The sequence below is a fragment of the Pogona vitticeps genome, chromosome 5 (genome assembly GCF_051106095.1).
Source record: "Pogona vitticeps strain Pit_001003342236 chromosome 5, PviZW2.1, whole genome shotgun sequence".
Taxonomy (NCBI): Eukaryota; Metazoa; Chordata; class Lepidosauria; order Squamata; family Agamidae; genus Pogona; species Pogona vitticeps.
Window position 1 is genome coordinate 161,825,174 of NC_135787.1, and position 13,424 is coordinate 161,838,597.

The following is a 13,424-nucleotide window of genomic DNA, read 5'->3' on the forward strand; positions in this document are numbered from 1 at the left end:
TTTTTGTCTAAAGTTGATCAGTTGCTTATCTTTAACATACTGCAAAAGAACTCTTTAGTATTTGTGAAGATTAACAAGTTTAAAATAAAAACAATCATAACATCACTGTTTCATTTTATTTTTAACTAAAGTTGGTTCGGCCCCCAAACACAGTTCAGATTTTTCATGTGGCCCCCTATAGAAATTAATTGCTCACCCCTGCCCTTAGGGCCTCTGGTAAACCCCTGCCCTTAGGGCCTCTGGTAAATGCTACTGAAAAGAGAACTAAGTTTTATGATTTCTGTGATTTCTGCCTTTCTTGGGTTGAGAGGGCTAATGGAATTACATATACACTGTGTCAGTGTAAGTACATGCAGTCATGTAGGATATTTCCAGTGCAAAAAAAATGGAGTCCTGTTGAACTCTAAGTTATGTTTTAGTCTGTTGCCAGAGTGGTGAATAGGAGTTGGAGTCAGAAAGGGCAGCTGTTGAAGCTAGTTATAAACTCCTGCCTTTGGAGCATCTTCTGTGAAAACATTCCTATGACATCCAAGTCCCCTGGCCTACAACTATTATCCTTGCCAATACCTTCTAATCGAAGCCATCAACTTCTTGATACTCCTGTTCCTGTATTAACACACTGTTGTCACATTATCTGATTCTCCCTTGGTCAGGAAGATAAATGTAAACATACTGGCAATGTATTTGTACTCTGTTGCCCAAGGAAATAGATTTTCTCTGTGAAAGCTCACACTGATTTTTTTTGGGGGGGGGTCTATCTGTCTTTTGTCTGTTACATTCTTTCTACTGGCTTGTAAAAATCTTGGTTACAGACTCTATTGTATTGAGAAATGCTTGTATAGTACTTGTTACTCTTTAAAACCTACAGAGGTAGGTCTGTTACAAGCCTTTTTCTATAGAATTATAAATCTGTGGCTGAAATCCTGTTGCTTAGCATAGTACATCACACTTCAGTGGGCCCATTGACTCAGTTTGGATTTGGTCAGTCAGCTCCTCTGTAAGTTCCACTGATTTAAATGGGCCTACTCTAGTTGCAGCTTACTTTAGTTTAATAATTTGCAACTAGAGTAGGCCCATTTAAATCAGTGGAACTCACAGAAGATTTGACTCACCAAATCCCCGCTAATTCAGTGGGCCGACATTGGTGCTAAATGGTAGGATGTCAGTCACTGCAAGGTGAAAGAAAGAAAGAGTGCTGTGGTGTAAAGGACTAACAAATTATATTTGGCATAAGCTTTGTGAACTGCACAGTCCACAAAAGCTTGTGCCAAATAAAATCTTTTGGGTCTATAGAACTGTTCCTTTTGTGCAGCAGACTAGCACAGCTGCCATTTTCTCCTCAAAAATGTGTTGTAAAGTAGATGTCCCCAACCCCCGGTCCACGGCCCGGTGCCGGTCCATGGCCTGGGCTGGACTAGGCCGCCGAAACAGACCTCCCCCCGCCCGCCTCCGCACACACTCACCCCCGCACAGCCCATTTGCAGCTGCAAAATCCTAGACTGGATCCTAACTTCATTCATAAGAGTCAAGTATGTTTTTTTTAAAGCATGGAATAGAGCCTCGCTGTACTGCAGCTAAAACTGTGCTCACGACCTGGGGTTCAAATCCCAGGTAGCCGGCTCAAGGTTGACTCAGCCTTCCATCCTTCCGAGGTCGGTAAAATGAGTACCCAGCTTGCTGGGGGTGGGCAATGTGTAGCCTGTATAATTAAATTGTAAACCACCCGGAGAGTGCTTGTAGCACTATGGCGGCAGTATATAAGTCCAAAAAAAAAGCATGGAGGGGGTAGAGCAGGGACAGGGCACAAGGCACAGAATGCCTCCAACCATTCCTCGCTTGCCTTTCTGGACCGTTCTGAGTTTGGTGGAAGCTGAATTGAGTCCCGCCTCCTCCTTTGTTTCTGCCTTGCGCCGCGGGGAACCTAGGTGCGAGTGCGCAAGAAGAGGGAGGAAGGGGGGGTGTCATTTCATGTCTCAGCGTCAGTCAGACAGCGCACGAGCTCATGATGTTGCTGTGTTGGCTGCCCTCCTGCCGTGAGGGCGCCAAACATGAAGGGGTAAAGGGGGAGGGAAGTGCCCATTTCTTTCTGTCATTTTTTGATACTGCAGCAGTGGCGGCAGCTCCCGGAGGATCCTCCCGAGCACGGGCTATGACCTGCCTGCCCAGCTACTTGAGTGGTGGCAGTTCCTGCGCCGCCCTCCGTGCCTTGCTGAAATCTTCACGGTGACGCCAACCCCCTGTGCTGCCTCAGCAGCATCTCACTTTAATGCCCAGCCTCTTACGTTTGGCCAAGGCAGCGGAGGCCGGCTGGAAAGCCAGGAGCGCAGATGGACCCAGTGGCTGGAAGCAAGAGCCCGGGAAATTCGAATGGCTTCCCCGCCAGGCTCTGCCTCCAGCCATTGGGTCCGTCTGCACTGCTGGCTTTCCAGCCAGGCTCCTCGGCTGTTCTCCCGGGAAGCCATTGGGTGCCTTCTCGGAGAAGCAGGAGCAGGTGGAACAAAACTGCCTCTCGGTGCCTCTTCTCATCACAAAGAAGAAGGAAGAGGGGAGGGAGTGCTCCTGCGCTTTCTGCCCGGCCTCACTCCCAGAGAGCAGGGGAAACTCCACATCCAGCGTCAGGCTGGGTGAGAGAGTTCAAGGCAGCCGGAGTAAGAAGGAAGACAAAAGAGGGGACTGAGGCAGCTCCTCTTTGCCCGTCATGAGGTGGGCCCCTTTCCTCACAGGGCGATGGAGCCGCGCGCCATGGGGTTGTGTCAGGGACTGGGGGAGAGAGAGAAAGAAACCCCTCCTTGGGAGACTGACAGGGAGTGAGGCAACTGGGGGTACAGCCGCTCCACTCACTCCTCTCCCACTAAGGTCATTGGCGGGGTTTTCTTCAGAGTAAACGGATGCAGACCCCACTTTTCGGTGGGAGGTTTCCCAAGAATATGGTGTGTACACGCGGCATGTGATTAACAGGACAAACCGTGAGAGAGACAGTTGTGGCTTTTTCTGGGAGGCGTTGAGCATGCCGAGCGTGCGATACTTGTTATGCAGGGCAGGGGCAGTTGTCACGTTAAACCGATTCCCTTTGCCTTCCTTGTGCTTAAGAAAGGTGGATGGAAGTTCTTTTATACTTTTGTACAAAGCCCTGACAGAGACTCACAAAGCCAGGCGTTTATTTATTTCCAGCCTATTTATTTTTAGCCCTGAAAATAAAGGATTTAGTCTGCTGACCATTGCCAGTGCAAAGGCGAAGGCACCACCTCCCGGCCTCCAGTTTGCGGGGATCGGCAACAGGGCAGCCCTTTTTCCGAGTCGGCATTTTCTTTCCCACCCCACCCCAATCAGCTCTGCAAAGCGGGCTGGCAACACCTGCCGCCCCGTCTGGTGGAAAATAGGCCTGGCGTAGGGAGAGGAAGGGAGGCGATGATTGCTTCACCTTTGCAGCAACAGCCCCCCCACGCCGAGAGAGAGAGAGAGAGAGAGAGAGAGAGAGAGAGAGAGGTGTATGTGTGTGTTGGCAGGGGAGAAGGTGGCAGTGGGCCTATCAACCAGAAAGTCATGGGAGGGCAGGGAAAACCAACCAATCAGGGCGCGCGGGGGATAAACCGCGCAGCGCCCGCAAGAGCAACGACCAGGGGGAGTGAGGGCTGCACGCTGCACCACCGCCTTCCCTCACGTCCACCACGACTGGCCTCAACGCGAACTGGGAAGCAGCCCTTTTGTGTGCCATGAGAGAGCCCCAGGTGCCGCTCCCGGTGCATTTTTACACGTGACGCTGAAGAACAGCAGCGCCCTGCCTGAGCTCATGGTCATAGGTAGAGAGGACAGACAAGGATGGCTGTGGCGCTTGGTGTGAAAGGGAGAGAAAGGGAGAGGGAGGGAGGCGATGACTTCTTCCTCCTGCAACAGCCCCCTCACGCCGAGGGGGCGTGTGTGTGTGTGTGTGTATGTGTGTGTATGTATGTGTATGTGTGTATGTATGTTTTGACGGGGAGAAGGCGGCAGTGGGACTGCGAATGTGACACGCCCACGCATGAGCATGGGGTGCCCCACCCACCCACAAGCGCGAGGGTGCCCGGCCCCCCCACCGGTCTGCGCACAAAGCCAGTACCCCCAAAATGGTCCGCGGTCCCAAAAACATTGAGGACCACTGTTGTAAAGTGTAGGACGCTGATGACTGCTTCCCTCACTGTATTTCAACATGGAGGTGCTTCTTTCTCAAAATTTGAAAAGGCAAAGTGGTACATGTCTGCCAAGAAAGTTATATGTCTCTTTTGATTTTCAACAGCAGTTTTAGGAGTAACAAAGACGCTATAGTAGTTTTACTGCTATTGACAGCTTCTGGCATAAGAGTTTGACAGTGAGATAGGTTAATTTTAATCTCTGTGAATGAGGATTCACCATGAACATTCTACATTTGGATGCTTCTGAACCTAGATTATGAGAATATGTCTGAGACTTCATGGTTGGAAGCATTCTCCTAATTGCTTATCTGGCCCATTTGAGTCATTACTAAAATGACTATGTTGACCATGGATGGAGTGGAGAGCTCTGTTATTGTTCCTGATCAGTTGCTGATTCTGTCTCTGTCTTACATGTGGGAAGCATTGAGTCTGAAGAGGGGAACCTCTGCTATCTGTGCAGCTTTTCATGTGAGTCAGACAGGTGAGAAACCAGCATCCTAGTTAATGCTCTATTTAAATTCGCCACTCTTTCTATATAAATAGTGGTGGCAAGGCTGAAGCACTCCTCTCTACTCATGGTAAGTATATTGGATTTACTTACAAATGAATGAAGCTTACGTCTTCCTGCTGTATAGACAAGGCTCTGTATAAGTGCTTTTTTTTTAAAGGAAGTCAGGATTCTGAAACAAGAAAAACTGAATTCTTTACACTGAATTAGACTGATACCTCTTCCACCATGAAGTGCAGGAACACCTTTTTTCCCCTCCTTTTCCTATTCACCATTAAGTGCAGGAATACCATTATCTTTTCTGTCCTTTTCCCTTTCTAATTTAGTCAAAATGAGTACCAAATACATTGTGTGTTTCATTGAAGTATCGATGAAGATCATTACTTAGTTGAGATGATGTTATATGTTTCCACTCAATTTTTCAGGTAGAAAATCTGTTCTATATATAAATCAGCCATAACTTCTTTGAAGAGCCACTTACATATACTCTATTTAATTGCCACTAGTTAGAATTTCAGGGTAGTCATAGCCAGAACACAATGGGCAAACTGTTGTTGCAGAAAGAGCCTATTGCGTGGCTGAGAGAAATACCCCTCTGAAGCATTTGATGCCAATTTGTGATGGCATCCTTACAAGAACAGAATCTCCAGAAGTGTAAACATTATTATCATGGAGTGCCTGATAGTAAAGGGCAGTCAACATGAGAGCTTTATCTTCACCATGCAGTATTTGCAAGGTTTTTGGAATGATCGGGCCTGGGATTATTATTGGAGATTCATGGCTAAAGAAGAGGGACTGTTAGGCTGATTACAAATGCAGTTCTTATTAATTTTTATAAGCTGTTCATATATGAAGGTTCTGGAAGACTTCAGTCCTCAAAGGTTGTAGAATCATCAAATGGTAGAGCTGGAAGGGACATCAAGTACACCCCCCCCCCCCCGTGGAAGCAGGAAATCCACCACTAAAATACCCTTGAGAAGTAGCTATGGTCGGTAAAATGAGTACCCAGCTTGCTGGGGGGGCAGTGTGTAGCCTGTATAATTAAAAATTGTAAACCGCCCGGAGAGTGCTTGTAGCGCTATGGGACGGTATATAAGTCCAATAAATAAATAAATAAATAAAATACTCCAGTCCACAACCCTCTGAGCCAGTGCATTCCATTGTCAAATAGCTCTTACTGTCAATAAATTCTTATGTTTAGGTGGAATCTTCTTTCTAGCAAATTGAATCTGTTACTTTGGATCCTACCCCCTGGAGTTTCGGAAAACAAGTTTGCTCAATCAATCTTCATTGTGCAAGCCCTTCAAAAATTTAAAGATGGCTATTATATCTCCTTTTAGTCTTTTTTCTCAAGCTAAACATACCCAAGTTCCCTCAAGCATTCCTCATAGCTTGGTTTCCAGATATTTTATCATCCTAGTTGCCCTCCTCTGGACATGTTCCAGCTTGTCAGTATCTGTTTTAAACTGTGATGCCCAGAACTGGATGTATTATTTCAGATAAATCTTACTACAGAAGAGTTGAGTGGTATTATTATTTCCCTTGGTCTGGAGACTATACCTCTGTTTATGCATCTAATATTGTGTTTTCTTTTTCTTTTTTATTACTGCATGATGTGATTTATTCTTGTTTAGCTTTGGTCTATTTAGATTTGTTTATAGTTGTGCCATTCATTATCTCACTCTTAATGTACACCCATCCTTTGTCAACTGTCTTCTCTTTGAGTATTTATGACCCTGGGATATGGCCCAATATTTCATTAAGCTTATTGAAATCAGCTTTCTAAAATCCACAGTGCTTGTTCTAGTATTCTCAGCTTTTCCATCTGTAGTTCCCACTATTTCCACATTTTGCCAGTTCACATCCAGGACAGCTGATCTTGTTGCTTCTTCTGTATTCTGGAAAATAAAGTTCTGAGCAAGGCAAGTGAAACATTTGTTGGACCTTACATTCTTAGCAGAGCTGGACTTCCAACAGGCATCAAGGTAGTTGAAGTCTCCCAGTTTCTTCTCTTTAAATGTTTAGTAATCCGATTTACAATACCATCTTCCAAAACCTTAGTTTAGTTTGCTCCGTAGCAGCACCCTGCCATCCCCATTATGTCAATGTTTTTTTCTCTTTTAACTTTTTACCCAAATGCTCTCTGCAACTCATGGCTCTCCTCAGTTTTACCCATCCTGTACATATAGTGGTACCCTTCTGTCTTCCTTAGGCTTTTCCTTTTGAATAAGTTATACCCTTCAAACACTACATTCCACTCATAAGTTTGGTCCCACTAGTAATTCCAGTAATGCCCATCAGATCATATTTGCCTTCATGTGTTGTGTTCAGATTTATCTTGTTTCCAATTTTCTGTGCATTAGTATGGAAACATTTTAAACCATGAATGTTTCCATCAAGCTGCTTCATTGTTGGCCTTTCCTCACCATTGATGGAGTGCTGTACTACCATCCCACCTTTGATACATCTGTGACATTTTTATCTCCAGTACCTTCTCCATATCATCTGGAATCAATTAAGCTACCCTACCAGGTTTGAAAGACTCTAGCAAACTTTTTTTTTCCCAAACCTTGTTAGGTGGAGGCCTTTCTCATGGAAACAGACCAAGGTCCAAGAAGCCAACCCTTTCCTGATATGCACAACCAGTTGCTGACTTCAGTATTCTTGTCTCACTTCCAGGACCTTGTACAAGGAGGAGTAATTTCAAAAATGTCTGTGCCCCAAAATTATTCACTGTTTAACCAGGAACCCTTCAGTCACTTGCAATATGCTGAAGATTATGCCTGTGAGCATCATTTGTTCTCACATGGATCAGGAGGAAATGATGATTGTCAGTGGGCTTGATGAGTCTTAGGAAATTTCACTTTGCATCAGAGAGAAAGCACACCTCCTGAAATATTCTTTCAGGTCTGGAAACTGCAGTTTCTATCCCTTCAATAGGGAATCGGCAACTGTCACTATACATCTCTTTATTCTCTGGGTAGTAGTAGGAATTTACATTATCCTGTATAGCCAGTTTTATGCTCTCTGTAGTTTTCTGTTCCAGCAGCTCAGAATTACTGTCCATGGACATGGCATGGGACTGTTCTATTTAGATATTAAGTAAGCTGAAAATACTACAGAGCAAATTCTTTCATTTTGAGTGATTTTTTGAGGGTCCCTGTTTTATGAAAAATCTTTATTTTCATAAATGTAGTGAATAAAAATCGGGGGTTTTTTTAAAGCTGGAATCATATACTTTTCTTTTAAGCAGATTTAAAAAGTAATAATTTTGGTAAAATGTCCTTTACTTTTTTTAAAAAAAGCACTGTGATAATAGCTTTAATTTTTAATGTATTTTATGTCAAAGATCCCATTATAAAACAGAAGTTATCACTTTACCTATTGGCTAAGTGGGTAAAGAGAGTGGTGAGTGCCTCCTTGCAGGAAGGCAGGGTTCTGTCACAACTAAAGGAGATAATACCACTGCTGAAAATCTCTCCTTGAATAATTTTTAGGATGGTTTAAAGCTAGCATGTGTTAATTTACGACCATGAGTCACTGGACAGTTGTAGAGAACTATGGAGATTGTGCCCATTAGTTTTTTTCTAGAGACTTACTGTCCTGATGATCAGCAGAAATTAGTTCCACCACCTCCCCATCACAAGACAACTGAAATAACATTAGGCACAGTAGAATTAGATTTCTGAATCTTGAAATGAAAAGATGGCTTGAGAAAGGATGCCTGGGTGGAAGCTCTTGTCTCAAAGAGAGATGCCTGAGTAGAGTAATGATTTTGAGTGGATGTGTGCAGATGTCCATCTTTCCATGGAGAAGTAGACCCAACATTCATTCATTCATTCATTTATTTATTTATTTATTTATTTATTTATTTATTTATTTATTTATTTATTTATTTATTTATTGGATTTATATACCGCCCCATAGCGCTACAAGCACTCTCCGGGCGGTTTACAATTTTAATTATAAAGGCTACACATTGCCCCCCCAGCAAGCTGGGTACTCATTTTACCGACCTCGGAAGGATGGAAGGCTGAGTGAACCTTGAGCCGGCTACCTGGGATTTGAACCCCAGGTCGTGAGCACAGTTTTAGCTGCAGTACAGCGTTTTAACCACTGCGCCACGAGGCTCATTATCGTCAAGTGTGTGTTTAAAATAACTTTAGTAAAATCATGGAGTTGATGGCTTATATTTTATTTTAGAAATAAGTCTATGCTCTTTCTTTGTCTCTTCCAGATTGTTTACTAAATGAAGAGAATTTTTCAGTGAGGTGCCCCAAGCACAAGGTAATAAAGACATGAGAAATTTGGCATTGCTATTTCCTGGGCTCAAAACAGCTTATTTTAAGACAATTTTATTTCTAGAAGAAATATTCACTTAGTTTCTTTCTGTTGTATGTGTGTGTATTTCTGCAGAGTACTATTCTTCTAACAGTCAAGAATTTATTGTACTCTAAAACAGATATCATTTGTTTTTATTCATTTTGTGTTAATGCTTGTGCCACATGGATTTTGTACTGAATGTTTTTCCTTGGTTCAAGTATCTAGAAATATTTTTCTTAAAGTGGTTGTCTGGAAATATTCTGAGTTTTTAAATGGCTGGAGAAATAATTTGAAAGCCCCTGTCATCAATAGATCTTTGAGAGTTGTTATGTGGGTGTCTTTGGAGATGAAGTTGTTATGTTCAGTACTAATTCTAGTTCTCTTGTTCAAATTCTGGATAAATTGTTAAAGCATCAACTTTTGAAATAATGGACTACTACTTGTACAGTTTAGACAATCAAAACTAGGAAGAAGATTGATTTTGATGGGAAAGTATTTGTGAGTAATACTCTAAGAAATGTGATTTAGGGAATATCTGTGTTTTTAAAGAAAATATAAGTTCATTTTCTTGTTTAATAATGCTTTCTGGCATATAGAAATATATTTGAGGTGATTTTTTCTTATTTAATAATGTACACTACAAGCTAAGTATTGGAGCCATTTGGAAACAAGCCATCTGTCTTTGTAAAGGAGATCTGTATTGTCCTCTGGTCAGAAACCAAATCAGATGTCATTTTATTGAATGACATTATTAAAAATATAGAATGCTTTAAAATACAGTGGTGCCTTGCTTAGTGATTGCTCCGTTTAACGACGAAATTTCTTAGCGACGACTTTTCCGGAGCGTTTTTGCGCTTTGTTTAACGATGGTCCCTATGGGTGATTTTCGCTTAGCGATGGTTGGGACCATGCTTCGCATAGCGATTAAATTTTGGGTCCCCTGTTTCGCTTAACGATGGTTTAAATAGCCTCATGTTTGCTGTTTTTTAAATGATTTCCTGTTATTTATAAAGTTAAAGTTTACTGTTTAAAATGTTTGAAATCATAAAGTGCACTTAATAAACCCTTTGTTAACCAAATTTGACTTTGTTCTGACTCTTTTTTAATTTATTGTTGTATTTTTTCCCCATTGAGATGCATTGAATAGGTTTCAATGCCTTTCAATTGGGGAACCGCGTTTCGCTTAGCGATGAAATCGCTTAGCAGCAATTTTTGGAATGAATTAACATCGCTAAGCGAGGCACCACTGTACAGGTCATACAGTCAACCCTCAACTTGTGAACGTGCCTAGATACAAACTTTTTGATTTACTAATGACTCTGTTGGCAAAAATTGCCATCAGCTTGCGAATGGAGCTCGGCCATTTTTTGCGAACGGAGCTCTCAAAGGGCTCCCCCCCCCCAGCATCGGAGCAAGCCCTTTTGAGAGCTCCGAATGCAAAAAGGCAGGGAGAAAGGGGGGAAATTTGAGTTTCCAGCCCTTTCTCCCTGCCTTTTTGGCTTCGGAGCTCTCAAAGGGCTTGCTTCTATGTCGGGGGGAAAGCCCTTTGAGAGCTCCAAAGGTGCCGATTGCAGTGGCGGAGACCCCCAGGGAGGTCTCCCAAGGCTTGCTCGCCACCATGGGAGACCTCCCTGGGGGTCCCCACCGCCGCAATCGGCACCTTCGGAGCTCTCAAAGGGCTTTCCTCCCGACATCGGAGCAAGCCCTTTGAGAGCTCCGAAGCCAGAAAGGCAGGGAGAAAGGGCGGGAAATTGGAATTTCCAGCCCTTTCCCCCTGCCTTTTTGCCTTTTGAAATGCTGGAATGGATTAATTCTGTTCCCATGTATTTCAGTGGGAAATGGTACTTGGACTTACAAACTTTTTGACGTGCGAACGTCATTCCAAAACAGATTAAGTTTGTAAGTCGTGGTACTACTGTGTTGCATAAAGACTTCAGAAATCATTCAGGTTATTTTGGAATATGATTGGCCCCTTCAAAATTAAATCACTTCTCCCAGTAAATATGCAGTGGTGCCTCACATAGCGACATTAATCGGTGCAGCAAAAATCTCTGCAAAGTGATTTCATCGCTATGCTATTTTAAAAAGCCCATAGGAATGCATTGAAACCCCTTCAATGCATTCCTATGGGCTTAAAACTGACCTTTAAGCGACGATCCTCCACACGGCGGCCATTTTCGCTGCCCAGTAAGCGAGGAATCCGTCCCTAAACACCGCGGGCAGCCTTTTTTTTACCTGGCGGCCATTTTGGAACCGTCGATCAGCTGGGGGGAAATCACCACTTTGCGATAATCAGTAAGCGAAACAGGGTACTGATCATCGCAAAGTGATTTTTCCCCATTTAAAACATCGCAGTGCGATCGCAAAAGCGATCGCAAAAGCGATCGCAAAAAGTTCGTCGGTATGCAATTTTGTCATTAAACGGGGCGCCCGTTAAGCGAGTCACCACTGTATTTAATCAGTGTTTTTGACAGGATTGATATTTTGAGAATCAAATTTTTGCAGAGATCAGGAGAAATTATGAAGTACTAAAGCATAAACCTAATCCTCTTTTCTATTTTTGAGAAAAATTAATACTCAGCTTTAGACATTCTCTCTCCTCCACACTCACCCACACACCAATTTTTGATTTCTGAATCCACAAGGTAACTCAGAAAATGTGTAAAAACTATCGTACATTCTAAGAGCAGTATGATAAACAGAGAAAATAAAATACCAAATGAATAACTAGCAGAATAGCGCTCCTCCATTGATAAATGTCACTGATCCATTCCAAGCATTTTATTAGTAGAGGAAGAGTGGAGTATGTGCCATGAACTTGCAAAGTGTTTTATATGACTGTTAACTTAGACTATGTATGGCATCGATAAACAGGTAAGTAATCTCACCTGACTAAATACCCATTTCCTGATTTCTCAAATATACAAACAACTATATTCTGTTTGTACATTATTTGTTAAAGATGTGTGTATATGCATATTTGGTTTGATTTATTTATCTCCTTATTAGTGCAACCACTGTACTGGGTGGTGGTAGTAGTATCCTTTATTACGGTCAAAGACCAGTAAAACCAAATCAATATAAAATCGATACATATACAGTGGTGCCTCGCTTAGCGATCATTCTGCAATGGACTTTTGGCCATTGTTGGACCGGTCGCTTAGCGATGGCCCCTATGGCTAAAATTCGCTTTGCCATGATCGCGGGGAAGCGATCATGGCAAAGCGAACTTTTTAAAACAGCTGATCGGCGGTTCCAAAATGGCCGCTGCAAAAACAAAATGGCCACCGCTGTTTTGCCTCGCTTTAGAGGCACCCAAAATGGCTGCCACTATGGAGGAATTTTGCTTTAAGGTAAGTTTTTAGCCCATAGGAACGTATTAAACACATTTTAATACATTCCTATGGGCTTTTTAATATCGCTGAGCGATTAAATCAGTTAGCAATGTTTTTTCCCGGAATGGATTAATATCGCTAAGTGAGGCACCACTGTAATTATTGTTTAGTAAAGTCGATCAGGGTAATAAAATTCAATTAAAACATAATAAAACAACCCCTTCTTTCCAATTAATAGCATAATATATCCTTAATATACTGTAGGTAAAACCTCAGGGAGTGTTATATTAAAAACATTATATTGTCCTTCTAAATCACCTACCCAAACATCTGTTTACGAATAACCATTGCTGGAGCACAGAACTGGGCCACTTGTCTTGTAATATAAGGGGTGTTGTCAGAGAGTAGCCATTGCACATAATCCTCCTCTGATCTCCCAGGAGATTTACAGATAATAGGTGATAAAAGCTCCATGCGAAGATCCCTGTAACAAGTACAGAAAAGAAGAACATGACCAACTGATTCAACTTTATCACTATTACAAGGGCAGAGACAATTTGATTCAGGCAAACCTTGAAATCTTCCCTCCAGAAGCTTAGAAGGTAGTACATTAAGCCTAGCTAGCGTAAAAGCCCTTATGGCTTTAGATGACATAGTGCTGGCTAAATATGAGGAGGTGATAAAAGCAGATTTCTTAAGGAAGTTATATTTCCCTAACTGGCCAACATGGTCCTGTAGTTCAGTGTCCCATACCCTTAACTTCACCGCTTTAATGGCATCCGTAAGACCCATTGCTATAAGTATACTGGGAGAAAAGCCAATTTTCGATTTCTGTTCTGTTTTTATGCTTCTTCCACTCGGACTGAAAGAATCTAGTAGGATCAGTGGGGCCAAGCCTTCTAATGAAAAAATCACTGGGTGGTTTAAACATGATTAAAACATGTATATCTGCCATGAAAAATAGATTTTGTGCTTATAAATTATTTTGTGGCAGGAAAATGCTCATATTTGATTACTTTGCATTATGCATTCTTTATATGAAAAGGACATTCTGGTGCAAATGGACTGAACATTTAACCAATAATATCT

The 13,424-nt window shown here is 42.5% G+C and overlaps 1 protein-coding gene across 9 annotated transcripts in view; it reads left to right on the forward strand.

The window, feature by feature from the left end:
• Positions 1–13,424, forward strand: part of TCF20 (transcription factor 20) — a 215,907-nt gene that overhangs the window by 192,397 nt on the left and 10,086 nt on the right. For 6 of the 9 annotated variants that reach the window (XM_073000176.2, XM_073000180.2, XM_073000181.2 and 3 more), the window contains 2 exons: positions 4,591–4,650; positions 8,915–8,964. In XM_073000176.2, the coding sequence (XP_072856277.2) occupies positions 4,591–4,650; positions 8,915–8,964 (110 nt within the window). The remainder of the gene's footprint in view (positions 1–4,590; positions 4,651–8,914; positions 8,965–13,424) is intronic. The other 3 variants (XM_020787961.3, XM_073000182.2, XM_073000183.2) reach the window with 1 other exon arrangement.